This window comes from Clupea harengus, chromosome 2 (genome assembly GCF_900700415.2).
Source record: "Clupea harengus chromosome 2, Ch_v2.0.2, whole genome shotgun sequence".
Lineage (NCBI taxonomy): Eukaryota > Metazoa > Chordata > Actinopteri > Clupeiformes > Clupeidae > Clupea > Clupea harengus.
Window position 1 is genome coordinate 32569297 of NC_045153.1, and position 19554 is coordinate 32588850.

General features: G+C 41.3%; 1 protein-coding gene across 9 annotated transcripts in view; it reads right to left on the reverse strand.

Annotated features, from left to right (window-relative positions):
- Nucleotides 1-4160: 4160 nt before the first annotated feature.
- mycbp2 (MYC binding protein 2) overlaps nt 4161-19554 on the reverse strand; it is a 108788-nt gene continuing 93394 nt past the window's right edge. For all 9 annotated transcript variants that reach the window (XM_031561395.2, XM_031561352.1, XM_031561388.1 and 6 more), the window contains 16 exons: nt 18879-18968; nt 18686-18766; nt 17700-17966; nt 16215-16498; nt 15940-16039; nt 13868-13987; nt 12916-13017; nt 12099-12227; nt 11637-11769; nt 11367-11467; nt 11077-11265; nt 8894-9001; nt 7933-8142; nt 7252-7359; nt 5599-5764; nt 4161-5397 (listed from right to left, as the gene is read on the reverse strand). In XM_031561395.2, the coding sequence (XP_031417255.1) occupies nt 5282-5397; nt 5599-5764; nt 7252-7359; nt 7933-8142; nt 8894-9001; nt 11077-11265; nt 11367-11467; nt 11637-11769; nt 12099-12227; nt 12916-13017; nt 13868-13987; nt 15940-16039; nt 16215-16498; nt 17700-17966; nt 18686-18766; nt 18879-18968 (2304 nt within the window). In that variant the 3' untranslated portion in view covers nt 4161-5281. The remainder of the gene's footprint in view (nt 5398-5598; nt 5765-7251; nt 7360-7932; nt 8143-8893; nt 9002-11076; nt 11266-11366; nt 11468-11636; nt 11770-12098; nt 12228-12915; nt 13018-13867; nt 13988-15939; nt 16040-16214; nt 16499-17699; nt 17967-18685; nt 18767-18878; nt 18969-19554) is intronic.

A 19554-nucleotide genomic window follows, 5' to 3' on the forward strand; every position in this document is an offset into this window, starting at 1 on the left:
AAGAGACTCACCTGAACCCAGTTAAGTTTTGACTATGCTAAAACTAGGCATATTCTGTTGACAGTTCCCTTTGTCAGACATAGCCACAGTAGGAATCCACCCTTTTCCCAAAACAGCACAATTGTTCAGTGTAGAAACATTGTGTGTGCAGCTATCAAGTGATCAACACAAGAATACTTAGTCATAGTAAATCCATTGCTAATTTGGTACGCAGTAGATGCATGGTAGGCTGATTTGAGTTTTTTGGGTTTTTTCCAGTAAAGCTGTCTTGTATACGTTTATTCACTGCATCAGTTTTCATTTCAAAGTGGCAATGGTAGCAATACTGTGGGAGCATTTTAAAACTACATAATGGCAGAAAGATCTGACATCCGTTAGAAAAGCATGCATTCTAGATGGACGGCTAACAGAATGCACTGGGACAAATGTGATAGCATCATCAAATAAGTGCTTTTCACAGTCATTGCACTGGGACAAATGTGATAGCATCATCAAATAAGTGCTTTTCACTTTTTCATTGCTCCATTCCCACTTTCGCTGGTAAAATGCAATCGGATTTTGTGACTTGAAATCAATTAAATATAAAATTAGATATTCTTCATACGGTATGGATTTATTTGTTTTTTGGAGTGAGTTGGGGGATCGTGTCTTTGTCCAAATCATCTATTGCCTTAATGGAAAGACCCATGAACAGATGGAGCTCAAAAGTTGGGCTCATAAGTAGGAGGGTTTTCTGAGGTTTGGTGAAATCCATTGAGCAAGTTCTTTGAGCATACTTATTCGACACATTTGAAGAAATGGTGTATTCAGCAATTTGGCTTAGTTTCGTTCAAACAAAGTGCTCAAAGTTTTATCAGGAACTTCTTGAGAAGGCACCAAGATCATTTTCAGGATAAGATAACATAAGTCCGCCTTTTCAGTTCCACTAAGCAACTTTGGCAAAATCACCATAGCAACACATCAATAAACTTGAACCTGCGTTCAGGATTGCCATATGAGCATCACAAATGAGCTGCACATTTATTGAATGGAAGTTTTTCCGGTTAATATAAATGTACTCGTTCACATGTGTAGGCAACATGAGTGCAGTCTATCGCACCTATCACGTTTGGGAACCCTGTTTTATGCAGGAAATCCTCTATCACATTCCGCTGTCCTGGGCACTGTATGGAAATGTAATAAATTGCGGACATAGACGGATAATACCGCAAAGAACATCTGGCAAAATTCTGCTTAACAATGTCTGTGATATACCCAATCTCCAATTTCTCATTGGAACTTTCCTGTAGCCAGGAACCCAAGAACAGACTAAATCTGAACCTGAACGGGTATGGCCTGGTTGTATCTTGTGCGTCTCTGTAGACGAGGGCCCATTTGGGCACAAAGCTCTAACAGAGCAGTTCTTGGCAAGCGGTACCTGCTTATCAGCCATACGTCATCCTGTGCCAAAAAGTCTGCGCGATCTCAAAAAACCTGTTCTCTCCTTATTGCCCGGTTGGCAATTTCCAATATCGAACAACGCCAATGCAGCCATATCTCCTACTGAAAACTAAGACACTATCAGACTTTTTGTAGGCTATAGATTGAGCCAAATGTTTTACACGTGTGGAATTAAAATGAATACCTATTAGACGTGAATTTCATTCATGTGTGAATTATTCAAATAGTTTAATTGATTTTATTGACTGAAACATTAACGATGGTGACAATGATGTGTCGGCGCTCTGAGAGTTCCGAACTCCTGCAGTACTCAGTACTCCTACAGTATTGCCACAAGGAAATTTGCTTAGGCCAAGTTGAACCTGACGTGGAGATGCGTACTTTTCCACGACAAAGATGTTTTTTATAAATCTGTACTTTGACATGGATTTGATCATACGAGCACTCTAAGATCAAATCTGTGCGTAAGAACGTTTTATAAATGAGGGCCCTGCTCTGTTTGGCTGACTTACAGCAAGGCACTGCAGTGGCTCTCTCAGAAAGCACCATGTCGAAAATAAAGCCTTCATCAGAAGAAGAAACAGATGCTGAGGAACGAACGCTTTTGCGGCTGGCTCAAACGTATGCGTTGCTTGACGGATGATGCATATCTGGCACATGGGGTTCTGTTGATAACGGAGACGTTTATAGTGAGATTGACAGGTCAACAAACCAATCGCGCAACTAGCGAGCTGTTTACCTTGTGGGTAGTTACTTTGCTAGCGTGCTAACATTAGATAGCTGGCTCAGACACCTCGCAAATCCCCTCAGACATATTTCTCGGTAACTTAAAAAAAATCTAAGCAAAAAAAAGTCAAACAAACGACCATCTACGGAGGTTGGTCCGCCATCTTTTTTTTTTAAGCGTTGCGCTCTTTAGATATTAGCATTAACACGATTTGATTGGCTAGCGCCTGCTCTGCCGTATTTGCATAAATGCGATTTGATTGGCGTTGCTTCTCGAAAAGTTGAAAATTTTTCAACTTTCGGCGCAAGCAACGCAACGGAACCACAATACAGTCCGGCAGCGGATGACGTCACCCCATTCAAAGTGAATTGGGATCTGTCAACGTTGACGGATCAACGCATATGTCTGAGACCGGCGTTAGAGTGGTACGTTTTGGCATATAACTTTTTTAGCGTTTCCGGTAAAAATCTGCTACACATAGCTGTAATACTCACTCTTCACCCCTAGCCACGATGTTAATACAGTTATAACTTTTCTACAACCCCAAATCAGAAAAAGTTTGGACGGTATGTTAAATTAAAATTAAAACTGAAAACAGTGATTTGTAAATTCTCTTTGACCTGTATTACATTGAAAACAATACAACAGCACATTATTTTTACCTCTTGAATTTTACTGTTTTTTCAAAATACATTCTGACCCCAGTGCTGTTGTGTGGCTGTGGGACTGTTTGTTAGTTGGGACTGGGATGGCCTTAAACTTAAATGTTTTCCCTCTGCAAACTTTCCAATTCCATTGGCTTTCCCAGTGGTTCAGTGGTACGGTGTTTGTCTTTCAATCTTTGGTTGTGTGGTTCAAACCTCGCTTCCGCTTCCTCCAACTCTGTTTATGAGTTCTTTGATAAGCATTGAATGTTCATGAAGATCATATGCAAAATCCCATTTTCCCTGTTTCTAGATCAGAGTCCAAATCTCCAGTCTTCAATGTGCATATCAGCAAAAAACATACATACATGATCTAAGCTGTGAAATTCATTCAAGTCCTTTGTCTCAAAATTCTGCTATGGTGTGTCTTGTCTTTAAATCTTAAAAATCTCAATTATTAAAGATCCTGATGTTGTCCTGTACAGTCACGAATACCCCAATTCACAAATGCTTCAATAAGCTGCCAGGGTCCTCAAAGTTGGACCCTGTTCACTGCAACTATATTTCTTACTAACTAAAAGTCAACTAAAAGTGAGGCCTAGAAACACCAACGTGTGCAGGTAAGTTGGACATTTCACGCACTACTCAGGTACATTAAATGACACACATTGACCTCAAGGTGGCGCTGAAATAATCACGTTTACATTTTCACAATCATCTTGAAAATGTTCATTATGTCCATTATGCAGCAAGTCTTGGACTACCAAGTTCCTCATTAATAATACTATTCTGATTACATTCTAATTTCCTGCTAAATCTGGATGCATTGTATAATACAGTTTGTCACTGATTTATTTTCATTGAGTCATTAAAAGAACACATCTGTTTCCATCCCTCCGTGGCTACAGCGCACCTTAAGCAGTGAGGTGTCATGTTCTTTTGGTTACACAACGTGAGGGCCTGACAGCTGGCTGAGAGTGTTTTTCTGCATCAGGGCCAATCTTTTTACAAAATGCATTTCAGACGACATGAAGACGATTACTCGATCATTTGCAACATGGAACATATCAATACAGTCTGGGAAATGGAAAACTCTACTCTGGAGTCTAACATAACAGAAAAGGCCTGGGTTCAATTCAGCAAGCATATATACACCATCTAGCCTTCTAAGATAAATGGGAGAAAAGGTGTATTCATTATGTGAGGTCAGACTAATATTTCCTTTGAAATAAAGTACTGTGCATACAGTTCAGCTCTTTCCAAATCATTTCTTACAGCCTCAACAGAGAAGAGAGTAAACTGGACACATGGCTACAAACAATATGAAAAAGAAGAACACAACTATATGGTGAAACAGAAACCCTCATTTATTACCATTCAACTCCACCCATCACAGTTACTACAGAGCAAAGTCACAATGATTTAGTTAAAGAGCAGCTGTTCCTCATCACACGCCATGCCCTGACCCCCTCGTTGGGAAAGCTCCTCGTATACTGGAGAGCTGACTGCACCCCCCCCCCCCCCATGGATTCCAGCAATCAATCGGCATTCAACAGCATAGTTACTTGTAGTCATATATGTTGTCAAAAACACAGAAAAGACAACAACAAAGAAAACAAAACAATTTTTATCAGAATATTTAAAGTTTTCCACATAAACCTTCAAAGATGGCAAATATTGGGATCATTTTTTCTGTGTACAGAAGATTTTTGAGGGGTGGGGGATGGGCTTGCTGCTTTAATTACCCATATAAAAATGTACTTCATAGTTCATGTGACTTCATAGACATACATTCCATATGTCTACAACTGCAAGAGGAGGCACACCCAGTATTGCACGTCGTCAAAAGATCTGGCTGAAAACATCTCAGAATACCAAACAAAACAGAAGTATAGAGTAGCAACTTTGGAATACACCCATTTTGAGTACTATCATTATATACAAGGTCATTCATTCAGACACCAAACCTTAGCAGTTCTTTTTTTTTTGTCTGCTTACAAGAATGTACCTTTATTTTTTTTTTTCCTGTCAAACCATGATGCACTGAACAGGGAATAATACTGTACAGGATTATGAAAAAGTCTGTTTACATACAACAATATTTTTTAAGTCATAGTAATGATTCTGGCCCATCTCTTTTTTTTGCCTCTATTCTGACTCCTGTGTTCTGTTCATCTAAAGTGGCAGGGAGCCTCCGTGCTCCTTGCTCAGTGGTCAGGGAATGTGCAGTGTCTATGGGAGCCGTGTGGTCCAGCCGCATGCACACACTTCACCAAGGTAATTATACATCTACCTCTCTCTTTTTTTCCCCACACGGACATCCTCTGAATCCCTGATCATATTCTGTTTCCAAAACAGGTCATATTCCGTCCTGTTAGGCCTATTCTTAAAAACTCAACCAAAATGCCCCAGTAGTTAGCAAGAATCCAGACAAGGGATCCCCCAAAGGCATTAAACAGGACCTCAGGACTTAGAAGGTGTGTGCATTTCTGCATACTCCGCAGCCCAGGGCAAACTCCTCACCGGTGGGCGGGTGGACCACGTGCAGCGGACACTCACTGCCCTCGAGCTGCTTCCCTTTGGGTCCTGTCAAAGAGAGAAGAGGTTCAATGCCTGCGTTACAACAAGCAGCCTGGCAAACCCAAATCCTATTTTTTACATCTTGTGAAAATCAAGTCCAACCTCAAGCTTGTTCTGATAAGGCAGACCTTAACATAGAGTTTACTTAGATACTTCAACAAAGAACAACGATATAGCGTACTTCTAATGGCCAGACTGAGTACATACCAGCAGGGCAATGAGGAAGCTCCTCTTTTGGGACACTTATCATCCTCTGGAAGTCATCATGACAGGCGTTGCAGAAGTGTGTGGTCCCAAAGCAGAAGAACACCGCCACGGAGCAACAGTACCGACATTTGTACTCCAGGAAGTCTGTTCCATGTTTGGAGCACATCTGTACAACACACACAACAACAAAATGCATTAGAATGAGACGTTTGTTTCTGCATTATTGTGGAGCAAGGAAGCAGCTAAGAACCCATTTCTGAGAATCGGACATCATGAATTGTTTTGAGGGGAAGGGGGTGTTTTTTTTTTTCTGCACTCCCTCAGTGTGGGGTCTTGAGTCATTAAAATGCTAACTTAACTTCATGACTTTTGTGAAGTTTAGTCTGAAGATCATATGAAATCCAATATGGTGGAATATGGCCGTATTGATATTGGGTGCGCTTCTACAAGTCGCTCATTTTGATACTGAGTTTCATGTAATGTCTCTACGGGAGCCCTAGTATAAATGTGTTTCTAAAGGTCAGTGATAAATCCCCTTATGTGTATCCTTGTGCTAAAATGTGTTTCTAAAGGTCAGTGTTAAATCCCCTTATGTGTATCCTTGTGCTAAAATGAGCAGTATATTATGTAATATTATATATTTATTATTATGTAGGACTGAGGCAAAGGAACATGTGTCATTATTTATAATATTCAGTTTTCAGATGTCGAGCAAATGGATATATCAGGTAAAAGGCCCGGTCTCTGTAAATGGCAAATGAAATGAATGAGTTAGCCTGGAAAAACTAAATCAGGGAAACAAAATGCCAAATCAGCCAATTGTAACAGATCAACAGCCATGGGAACGCCCATGAAGGGAGAGATTACTGACAGCAAATAGTGCGTGCAAGTAAACACCCTTTCAGTGCTCTTTATTTGTGTTTTAGTGCATGTGTCACTTTAAATCTCTTCTCGGTTTTTAATTGCTGTTTGTGTGAATGCACCGCCAGGATTGCTACTCAACGTTGTTGGAGACCCATGCGTACCGGTGCTCTAGCATCAAAAAGATGTAGCCGTGTCTGAATTAATTTCCCTTCTATCTTTAAAACACGATAAAAGAAACAATGTTTAATTTCATATTGGTGCTAACCCAAACTGTTAAATTGTGTAATGGATGTTTTTAGTAAATAATGTGGGCAGAATGGCTGTGTTTACCCAGAAGATTTGTTGATTTGTGCTGCTGTTTAATTACTGCTGTTTGAATCATATCTGAGCAATTCATTCATCTGTTCAATTTGTGTATATTTATTTTGAACTGTGTACTCAAAGTAAAGAAGTAAAATGCGTGTGTATGTGTTTGTGTGGGTGTGCGTACGTGCTTGCATCCAGAGCATTTGCCACTTGTGTTCTTTATGAAAGTGGGTAGCAGCCAAAAACATCTCCTTTCCTAATGGCTGCTCACTTAACTGTTTGCTTACAGTATATAACTATCTTTTGACCGAAACCAAGTGAATCATAGAATTACATACAACACCTTTAAAAGAATCATGTACGGCAGGTGATGGATGGACACTGGATTATGTATGGCGTGTAAACACATTCCTCACAATACTACCATAAACAAATAGTTGCTATGCAGAAAAAGCAGCATTTAATGATGTCATTGAGCCTGACCTGTGCCCTGGACACATCTGAGCATGCTCCACAGATGAGTTCACTGGGGTCATAGTCATCTCCCTGGCCTGCTTCAGCATCACAACGGGCCTCTCCTCCAAAGTAGGCCTGCAGGTGCAAGAAGGATGGCTCAGGAATCTCACCAGACAGAAAAATACATGGACCAACTACCCCCTCACACTAATACACAATATACTAATATAGAAATCATACAACAAGGTTTGTCTTGCCCCTGTCTCCATTGTGCCTGCTCTAAGGGGGATCAGACACTGGGCTCTGTAAAGCACCTTCAGACAGTTTAATTGTTTGAATCAAATTGAATCTTGCCATTTTCATTTGCATTTCGGTATACTACTATTGATATTTCATTTTCACAGAGATTTGAACATTTCATGTGTAGCTTAATTTGAATTTCCCATACTGGATTAATATATGTTTCACGTGATTATGAAATAATGGTGTCAATATAATAATTAAAATATTATTCTCCTAATATGCATTGTGAAATGTAATTATCAATCTCACCACTATGGTGAGATGGCAAAATTCAAACGTTATAGGGAAACGGCGGCTCTCCGTTTTTCAATATATATATATAGTGCTTTATGATTAATTTGAAATATTTAAAAATGGATTGGGGATATATATATATTAAAAGCAAAAACCATTCTTCCGTCTTACCTTTTTGCACTTGTAACAGACATAGTAAGCATATCTGTTCATAGCGAAGCTGGCTGGGTCATCATAGAAGCGGGCCCCAGGTGTGGTGATGGCTTCACTCTTATGGAGGCCCTCATACTCCAGCCTCATCAGAGCCTTGCGCCTCACGTCCTCATACAGCTCCTTGATGGGGTCCAGCAGGTCTTTGATCACCGAATGGTTAATTTTGTTCTGAAAGGACAGAGACAAAAAAGTTCTAATTCAAAAATTTCTCATACGATTTCAGTATGCCTCATGAAAATATAAAGATTAGGAGACATCCCGTCTCTGCTAGACAGCTAAAGCCCACTCCCCTGGGTAGACCCTGCGTTCCCTGTGTGTGTAATACCTATGTTAACTGTGTATCCTGTTCCTAGAACTTCTATTCTGTGAGAGAGGTGTGAGTGACTTGATGCCACCAGCACACCAATGAGCGACAGCAATTTAGCGAATATAGCTAAAATGATTGAACTCTCAGGCTTGAGAAAGATCCATCCCAAAATAAAATTATTTGTGACATTATCTCTCATACAAAGCCACCCACCTGCCCCCTATTGGTCATTCTCTTTGACAGATGGGCCATAAGCAGTGACAATGGGGAGGGGCAATCTCATCAATATTTATTGTGTAGGGACAATGGTTTTGGAGAAGAATAAGTTATTCTGAAGTTACTAATATTTAGTAGTGAAACCACACACGTGGTTGCCTCTTACTATTCAAGAGCAAACCAAGAAAATCAATATTGTTTTTTATAACAGAAATGATTGAGACTATTCAGAATTTTCTAAAGACTAGTCTATGTTTCTGAAGAACGTGTATGTTTCTAAAGAAAGTCTATGCATCTAAGCTTTAAGTGTACAAAAAAACCAACAACTGAAAACAAAATGAGCAGCAAAACATGTTTCAAACGAATGCTTGCTGCTCTCATGTTGAAGTCCCATACCTTACAGATGGGACAGGACATGAACCCAAACGTGATCCTGGGCCCCAGCCAGCGGTTCTCCAGCACTCGGCGGGTGCACTGGAGGTGGAACACATGACTGCAGTCCAGCTAGACAAAAGTCAAGACAAAAGAAAAGATTAACTAGAACCCCAATAGGCGACCTTCAAAGATTTAGTTGTTATTGGCATTTCTCTGCTCTTGATAATCTGTTCCAGCTCCTCCCCTCTGGCAGGCGCTACAGAACTATGTACACAAAAACCACCAGACACAGGAACAGTTTTTTCCCCCTTGCCGTCCCTCTAATGAACAGTTGACAGATTATTATATTTTATTATTATATTATATATTATATTTATTTAGTATCCTAAACTGTTGCATGCATATTTTTCAGTTTAAGTACATTGAGAGCAATTAAACCCAGGAAAAATTCCTTGTATGTGGAAATGTACTTTGCCAATAAAGATGATTCTGATTCTGATTCTGATTAGGTGAATGTACTGTGCCTGATTCAGTGAATCAGGGACTTCTAGTTCTCCCACTCATGTGGTATGTCAAGTCAGTAATCTAAAACATGCTGACATGTGGATAACCAGACTATGAAATCTACCAGTAGATTACAGTACAGGAAAACTGAGGCACTGAAACTTTATAATAGTATCTGCTAGCAGTCTATGGTATGTCACCATATTTGTGTTGTTTTCCAAATCAAGTAGTATCTTTACATTTCATTGCACACGAACAGAACATCTACAACATTGATCAAGAGCGACTGCAAAAGTAATATCTCCATGCAACAGGCATCTGATATTTAAGTTTCATCCTAGAAAAAGAAGCATAAAAGTTTCATTCAAATGATAACAAAAAATAATCCTAAAATTCACTACTATTAGGAAAATGTTAATTCTTTTGAATGTATTGGTTTCTTATAACTGACAAAACATCTGCGCTTGTGCTCAGCTCTCAGTATCATTGCAGCAGTCATAGAAAATGGACAGCTTTCAAGTCAAACTTTCTTTTTTAAATACAGTTCTCTGTTGTTCCCAGCCAATGACAAGTAATTTGCCACAATTCTGTTCTTATTCTTCAAAAGAACTGGTGATAGGCCATCTCATTATGTTAAGTATAGTTCTGACCTCTTCAAATGGACAACTAGGGTAGATGGGCAGCCAATCAGTAGCCCTGTTTACACTATGGGCAGCCAATCAGTAGCCCTGTTTACACTATGGGCAGCCAATCAGTAGCCCTGTTTACACTATGGGCAGCCAATCAGTAGCCCTGTTTACACTATGGGCAGCCAATCAGTAGCCCTGTTTACACTATGGGCAGCCAATCAGAAGCCCCTGTTTACACTATGGGCAGCCAATCAGAAGCCCCTGTTTACACTATGGGCAGCCAATCAGTAGCCCTGTTTACACTATGGGCCAAACCTGGCGCTTGGACGTAGTTCCTGGCGCAGGGAGCATTTCCACAGTACTGGGCTGGGCTTGAACAGGGCTGATCTAGAAACTCAAGCCCTAGCAACAAGCATAGTGCAGCGGTCAGGGACAGCGGGCCAAGACCTGGTGCTTACACGTCATGATGAATGGGTACTGTTTCTGTTTATGGTTCTGTTTATGCTAGTTAGAAAAATGGGGCTAACCTACCTATCTGCTAACTACTGTATCTAACTAATGCGATTTATATAATTAAAAGATATTTAACAGACTCGTTTACTGTGTTATTTTCATTACTCAAGATTTCTAATAAGACCCTTGTCTTGTCGAAAACGGTGTGTGCCTATTCGCAATTTTTTTCCCTTTTGTCTTGCAGGTGTTTTGACTCCCTTTACATGATTCAGAATGGCAAACTCAGAACTGCTTCCAAATATATTACAACCTTAATGTACAGTGTGGATATAATAAGTAGGATTGCTCAATTATTTGATGTATTGCCAGCGGTTTTGCTCAGTTTTGTTTGTCTGTCCATACAAAGTGGTGAACTGGTTGTGGCTGTTTTTGTGGTTGGTTCCATGGCCCATTGTGTAAAGGCATCAGGAACTCTAACCCTGGTGCATGTAGCCCAGGACAAAGTTCCTGAGATGAAGGCCCACGGTGTAGACAAGGCCAATGGCTGTATCTACACCTGTTGCCACAGCTGTCTCCTATGCTGTAGCCACAGGCTCACTAGTCAGATGTGAACATTACCTGAACAGCAGGGGCAGCAGAGAGCGCCTCGGTGAAGCAGATCATGCACATGTCATCTGCATCCTGCTTCAGGCAGCTAGTGCTCTTATCACAGCCGTGCAGGCAGGGCAGGCACAGCTCCTCGTTCTTCACACCCCCGCAAGGGTGCCCACACGGTTGGGTCTTACTGCACGCCATCTTAGCATACTCCTTTAAGGGCACACACACCACACACAAACAGTAAGAGTGAGTAAGTAGGGATATGTGATTCTATTTCTTCAATGTGTAGTGATATGTTTCTGTGCCTGTACCTGGCAGTCAGGGTCGGCGCACACACTGCCTACGGAGGAGAGCTCTGTGCCGTTCCTTGTTCCACAAAAACGACACGCATCAGAACTAGACGCAGGTTTACCTAAAGAACAATGAAAAATACTTTTGTTTACAAACTGAACAAGAAAATAGGGCTTGTGGAACAAAGCTCAACTACCCTAAGGTTTTGACTAGACCACAGCCATCAAAATCAATGATTTTTGGCAAATGTATAAATCTCCTCAGAGGTAGTAAGAAGACATAAAGGCAACCTGTGTGTTCTCGAAATTCTACCATGGCCTTCATGGTTTTTGAGTCTGCCAGTGCCATCAACCAGAAGAGCTTCGTCCGCCCACAGCCTTCATGGAGGTCCACCTTGATAGCCTCCTCCTCCTCCTTGAACACCTGCATCCAACCAGAGGGAGGAAGAATCACCAAGGTTACGGTTAAGGTATTTGGCTAACTCCCTGAAGTGACTTACAAAACATATTAGATTAAGAAAAACATAGAATATCACCAGCCAAAAATAACGCAATACAAAAAAAATGTGGAAATAGTAAAAATAACAAATATTAACATACTACTTCTACTACTAACACGGATTACAGCTACTATTAATTAAAACAATTCCTAATTCATTCATATGATTAAATGCAGTTGGTGGTAAATCATGAGTTCTGGTGCAGATATCCCACAGATTGATGTGGTTATGGATCGGGGCCCAGGATGCTAACCTGTCTCTGATGAGATCGTGTACGGCGGTGCAGGTGGAGGAAGCGGTCGCAGTCAGTGCACAGGTTGCCACACACGTTACACAAGATGATGGCAGCAGTCTCCCCGTCATCATGATTATCACACATGGGCTGGAAGAGAGGTCAGAAGAGAGAAAAGTCAACGTTTATTGACTTTCAGAAAAGTGGTAGAGCTGAATTTCTAAGAAACAACACAGATGTATTAGCCTGACAATGTCATACTCATAATTCTAGTCAGAATATGAGTCTGATACCGCTCCAATGGGCTGTGATTATGGGGCGTGTTTCAACCGAACCAGGAGAAAAAATGCCTCTTCGCTCAATTGGTTACCTACAACCAATCAGAACAACGTAGTATGTGACCAGGGCCAGCTGATAAATTAAACTTTTACCGGATCCCGTAGGAAGGAAGGCAAAAACATCTTTTCGATTGACAAATGCCTTGATCGCGTTTCTCTGTTCCTCTTTCAAAATGAATGCACTGTCAATGTCTAAATGGACTCGAATCTATACATTTCAGCTCTCGAGCGGCAGCCATGTTTGTTGAAAACGAATTCAACCCGTGTGTTGGTGACGCGGTTGATTACGTTACTGTTGCTCATCTGTCCATCATCGTATAAAGCCCGCCTTGACAATTTGATTGGTCCGGCAATTTCTGTTCGCAGATAATTTCTCCCTAATGGAGCGACACCAGACCGAACTTCCCGACTTCAAATGTTGTGGGCGGGGCTAAGTTCGGTCTGGTATCCAGGCTACAGATGTATGAGGATGAAACACAGATGTATAAGGCTAGGAGTACCATCTGTTTCTGCTGCCCATCTTTCCCCATCCAGCGGCCTGAGGACAAGCGATCCACATGGTCCTGGTCCAGCACACACAGAGAGGCCAGGGCCAGCCACAGCTACGGGACACAGAAGAGGGCAGTGTCAATCAGGAGCCTTAAAATGAGCTCACCCGCCTCTGCAAACACTCATTGCTCTTTGTGAGCAGTCATCTTTTGTTGGGAGTCAGTTTCACTTAAAGAGGGAATTTCATCACATTATGTTTTATTGAAAGACAAAATACACTGGATGTTGTGGTTGAGATTGTATAGTGAAGTTGTGATAGAGATTGTATAGTGAAGTTGTGGTTGTATAGTGAAGTTGTGGTTGAGATTGTATATTGAAGTTGTGGTTGAGATTGTATAGTGAAGTTGTGGTTGTATAGTGCAGTTGTGGTTGAGATTGTATAGTGCAGTTGTGGTTGAGATTGTATAGTGAAGTTGTGGTTGAGGTTGTATAGTGAAGTTGTGGTTGAGGTTGTATAGTGAAGTTGTGGTTGAGATTGTATAGTGAAGTTGTGGTTGAATAGTGAAGTTGTGGTTGAGGTTGAGATTGTATAGTGAAGTTGTGGTTGAGGTTGTATAGTGAAGTTGTGGTTGAGATTGTATAGTGAAGTTGTGGTTGAATAGTGAAGTTGTGGTTGAGATTGTATAGTGAAGTTGTGGTTGAGGTTGTGTAGTGAAGTTGTGGTTGAGATTGTATAGTGAAGTTGTGGTTGAGGTTGAGGTTGTATAGTGAAGTTGTGGTTGAGGTTGTATAGTGAAGTTGTGGTTGAGGTTGTATAGTGCAGTTGTGGTTGAGGTTGTGTAGTGAAGTTGTGGTTGAGATTGTATAGTGAAGTTGAGGTTGTATAGTGAAGTTGTGGTTGAGATTGTATAGTGAAGTTGTGGTTGAATAGTGCAGTTGTGGTTGAGGTTGTATAGTGCATACCCGTGTTGTGGCTATGCAGCGTACTGGGAGGCGATGGTCCTCCTCCATCTTGGTGAGTGCAATGATAGCCTCAGCAATGGCATTCTTTGTCACTCTGGACCAGGCTTCTGAGAGATGCCCCTGAGGAGAGCAAATACAAACTGATTATTACTATATAGAAATGAACAGTGGTGAGCACCAACATACTAATCAAAGCTTAGAAGAATTTCCCTGCCAGTCATGAATAAAATGATTGTGTTTGGGTAAGGGGACGGGGGAAACCACAGCTGTATTCATATAACATTTTAGGATGTTATCTTATGAACCAATTTACTTAAAGTTCCTGGCTAAAAGTTCTCCTAAATCCTATTCACCATGCTGCTGGGACCAACTTTTACTAAGGAGAAGCGAGAGCTCCGAGGCTAAGAGACTCTATTGCTATGGCTGAGGTCAAGTGTCATGCATGAGCATGCTTTCAATATCCACAGTGATTAGTTGATGAGTTACAGGTCTGCGCTGGTGAGTAGGCATGCGTTACATACTGCAAAGAGCGATACATAAAAAAAATACAGTTGCAATCGAAAATATTCAAACCCTTCACCACAAAAGTTATAGTGATGTGAATGGAGGTTAACGGTCACATGACAAAAGCCTAAATAAACAACAAAACATATGTTTTGATAAATATTTATGTTTTGATAAATATTTATGTTTTGATAAATATTTGAGTTACTTGGTGAACATAAATAGACTTAACTGAGTTTAAATGAAAAATGTTTTGTTACCAGCAAATACTACATCATACATTTTCTTTTCTGTTGTTTTTATGTATCACTCAACTGATAAAGACGTTATCCAAAGCAAAATCTAACTCTTTGAAAAAACAATCTTTGGGGAGATGAATATATCCAATTGCAAATATAAATATGGCAAACAACTTAAATACGAGAGGAATAGGCTGGGTATCTTTGCACAATTTTGATGACACATTTGTGTAGACGGGATGTCATTTCATTTCACACAAAAAGAAGCGAGGCGCTAATTCTGCATCTGCATTCCAGACATTGCGACGTGGAATGACAGCAACTACAATTTCCCGTTTTACGTGAGTTAGGAGTTTCCTCAACTACTTCTTAATTCTCCCAGACTTAGAGCCTGTCCACACGAAAACGGCATTAGCCGAAAACGGGCACGCCGTGTGTTGGGTCCCCGAATCCGGAACTTTTTGGATCCAGGCTCCAGAGTGGATCCATTTTCTGACACAATGTTGTCATTGCCTTACGTGAACGCCCCACGCCCCGCCTCGCAACCTCAGCCTGAACCCTTAACCCCGCTGCGTCAGTTCATAAACTAAATCGATGTTGTTAAGAAGGTGGTTAGGAAAGGGATGCCATTACCAAGCCACACTTTAATCTACCACTGTTTCATCTATTTGCATCAGACCATTGTTCAAAACAGGTTTTTAAAAGTGTCAGCAATAGCCTTTATGAGCAAATCTGACATGAAAAGATTTTTTATTCTAGACGGAAGTTTCAAAGCGGTGACTTAACACAAACGAGGGTTATGGTGAAGTGCGCGATTCTAACTAGTCCTGTTTGAGTGCTCACAGGCTCACAATAGGTTCACGTTAGGCTGTGGTAACAGTGATTTCAGGTGGTGGAGAAGTCGTTCAGCAATCGGAAGATTTCTAGATGGATCCCGACTTCTGTCACTTTATGCGCATGCTCTATGTCGTCTTCTCCGTTTTCTTTAGTTGTCTGTAGCAGTGTTACAGCGCCACCAAGAGGCCTGGCAGATATACTACAGCGTTTTCAGCCGCTCCGCTCTAGCGTTTCCATGTGTACGCAGACATTTCTTGACACGGCGCCGTGTTTACGAGATTCAAAAAAGTACCGTTTCGGAAAAAAGACTGGATTGGTTGAAACTGGATTTGTGTTGACAGGGCCTTAGGTGCTAGTTTAAGCGCTCAGAAGTTTTGTGAATTACTCTTTGGTGAAAAAATTAGGAGTGCCAAAGTTAGGACTGACTCACCCATTATTATTTCTACGAAATTGGCAAGTCACTTCATAAGAAGATGATAGCATGTTACTCACAGCAGCCATGTCTTTGACCAACTTAATGATAATCTCCGCAATCTGTGGAGGTGTGGAGCCCTTCATCCACCAGTGACTCTCCCCTTTCCGATATGTATAGCTTTACAAAGAGAGCGAAAGAAGAGATGCAGAATTGTCTGGTTGTTATTTTCATTACACACGGTTTCAAATGTCCAAGGCAAAATATGTAATATTTAAGCATATGGTACATAACAGTATTCATTAGTCAGACAGACACTTAGTATAACCATGCATTGAGTGTTGAATGCTGGAACCTGGAGTTGAAGATCATGGGTAGAGTAACCGTGGTGATGCCCTTCCCTGCAGTGGTGCCAGCTGTACCCACAACAGCGCTGCCCTTGGCTTTGAGCTGTACAGTCAGCGATTTGGCAATGCAGCCAAGAAACATGTCCAGGATTCCAAACTTGTTCCAGTCACCCTTCTCTGTGGAGTGAATGATATCACTGATGTCGGCTGGTGGTAAGGCCTTGACACCAATAATGCTAGCCAGGCGAACAGGTGTTACTTCTGGGAGGACACGCCTCAGCAGGGAGGTCACCTTGAAAAGCAGAGGAAACACATGTGCATTAACAAAAGTATGCAGGGAACAGTGAAAGAACTTAACACAAGAATCAAAGCTGTGGACTTAATGTGGGGTGGCGGGAACCGCCCTGGATGTACAGACCCAGATCAGGGTAAGTGTTGCAGCTTGGATGTGAGCCCTAAAGGAAGCATTATGGAGTTTTGGTCTAAAACTAGCGAGCTACCAACCTACCTAAAAGCATGCAAAAACCTTGAAAACAACACCAACAGACCAGTTGGCACTGATAAAAGCTTGCTAACATGCTAATTGGCCTAACACTATTTCACTAGGGCACTACTGGTAACTGGTGGCTTTTGAATATATAGGTGAAATTGTGAAACTGTGACTGTTTTTTTTTTTTTTTTACATTTTCATTAAAGGATTTCAATGGTTTTTATTTCATTGTTTTGTTTCATGATCCGATTTCTCTGTGACCATGCCAAATGGCTGCATTTAAATGTTTACTGTGAGCAGCCAGGCCTTCCTGTTTGCAATCCACATTCTAGGTGGCCCCTGATACAGTTTATGTCATGTATTATATCATGCACACACGGGAGCTGAAATTAGTTCAGCTTAACTTTTCCCATTCATTCTATACGTAAGCCACAGAGACAACAGCGGAGCCAAGCCTAAGACCTTTGAGAACTGAGGTTTTATGGATTTGGAAATTGAGATTCCAAGACTGAGACTGAGAAGATGCACCATGACCCTATCGGGGCTTTAACCTGAACCTTCAGATTGCAAGACAACACCTTGCAACTGAGCCACCAGGAAAACCAACCTCCCTTAAATTGTATGCAGTGAAAAGAAAAAGAAAATGGAAGTGTGAAATGAAAGGCCAGAAAGTTCTTGAAACACAGGATACATTATGTATTGCACAATTTGATACATATTAGCGATATGGCACTGAAAGCTGCTGATACAGACCCTGATCATTCCATTGTTTGGGGTCAAATGGGATAAGGACTCAAAACTTGGGTAATTGCCAACACTTGAGAAAATCATATTTTCATATATTACTATTTGTAATCTCAGAGCTTATGTCGGGATTCGAACGGCATGTGCATCCTTGATTTCATCGGCCAAATTCACACGCTCAAACTGCATTTGGCCAAAAGACACAAAGTTTCTGAAGAATGTAGAGTATGTTTCTAGTATATAGGACGTGCATACATACCTGTCTCTGCACGCGAGGTGAAGCAGTGTGCAACAATGAGAAGAGATCCTGTAATAGGGTGAGCTGCTGGGCCAGGTACTGCCGGCCTACATTTGAACCGCTCAACGCTAGCACCATGGACAGCAGCTCAAAGCAGTATGCATCTGATGATGCGTCATCGTCGCTGGGCTGGGAGTTGGCATTCTCTTTGCTTGAGATGGCGTGCTCCCACTCCTCTCGCACACGTGTAGCTTCCATGCGGATGGCCTGAACGATGTGGGCACACACCTGAGGACATCAAAAAGGACATCCAAATGACAATATATATTAATATCTAAGTTAACCCTGTTAACTCTGTAAAGACTGACACATCAATGTTGGCCAGGAAATTGATGCCAGGGCCAAAATACAGTGAAAATTGGGTTGAGGCCAATGAAGCTCTTTGCAAATGAATCAAGAAACAATGAATTGTCACCACACAAAATTTGTAAAAAAAAAAAACGTTTGCCATGACAGTGCGCCATGAGTGCGTGGTTGAATTGGGTGTGTCTGGGCAGGGACAAGTGTGGTTGAATTGGGTGTGTCTGGGCAGGGACAAGTGTGGTTGAATTGGGTGTGTCTTGGCAGGGACAAGTGTGGTTGAATTGGGTGTGTCTGGGCAGGGACAAGTGTGGTTGAATTGGGTGTGTCTGGGCAGGGACAAGTGTCAACATTGAGAAGGTGGAATCCTCCATCCCCATGGGTTTTCCTATCGGATGATGCTGAACTCTACTTGAAATACTTCAACTTTGCCTTTTTTAACTGTACTGGCCCATTACACTGAACCAATGCCTTACATTATTCAAAAGCTGTTCACTGCACTTCTAAACTAAGGTACTACATTACATACTTTGAAAAGGTCTATCACACAAAAAACGTTATAAAGGTATAAGAGAATGATGTAATATCATATTATCACAATAATGGTATATAGTATTATCCTGTTGCCCAGGCCCAAATTCACATACCTGTTTCTGTAGGTTGGTGAGCTTGCTCCTACTGAAGATAATCCCCACCATATGCTCCTTTAAGTCTGCATCTGATGGAGCCTAAAAACCAAAAGACACACAAGAAGATTTGAATCTATGTTATCACAAGTAACAATAGGAAGCGATTCCATACATTGATTCCACATAGGAGGATCCAGTTAAAGGATCTGACCTTATCCTCTCCCTCTGGGGAAGAAAGCAGGTTCTTCTCCTCCTGTTCTGGGGTGGGTTCAGAATCTCCACATATCAGCTTTCCAAACACCTAAAGAACATTATATAAACAACATAAGCGGTATTACTCAAGGAAGTTATAATTCATAAATCCACATTGTAATAATCTGTAATAATAATGGTCAAGATGCTGGATTCTGGAGATATTCACATTCAATTGAAATGGTTATGTGAAGGATGTGTTAAATAACACAGTGCCAGCCATGAGTCACCTACATAAACATCACACATCCATTTAGCATTCTTCATGGTATAGCAAAGGGAGAGAGCAGTGATCCCACCAGATCTCCAAGCCTCTTTGGTGTTGTGGTCAGTGTGCAGGTTTGTTACTCTGTAGACAGGGGTTCGAGGCCGGGCGGGGCGACTACTCTCTCACTAAATATGTTGCCAGAATCAATCGATTATCTTGGGATGTTGTGAAACTAGTCCGATTGGTGGTCGCTCCATCTCACAGCTTAATGGACTGCTGTTAACATTATTTAAATGATGTTAACATCATGGTGCTGTTTATCACAGGGCACTTTAAGATGTCTATCAGAGTTCATGCCTTGCTGTTAATCTGTTATCTGTTCCTTGAATAGAGACACAGAGCTTGGGGTCACTGAACCAAGCGCTCC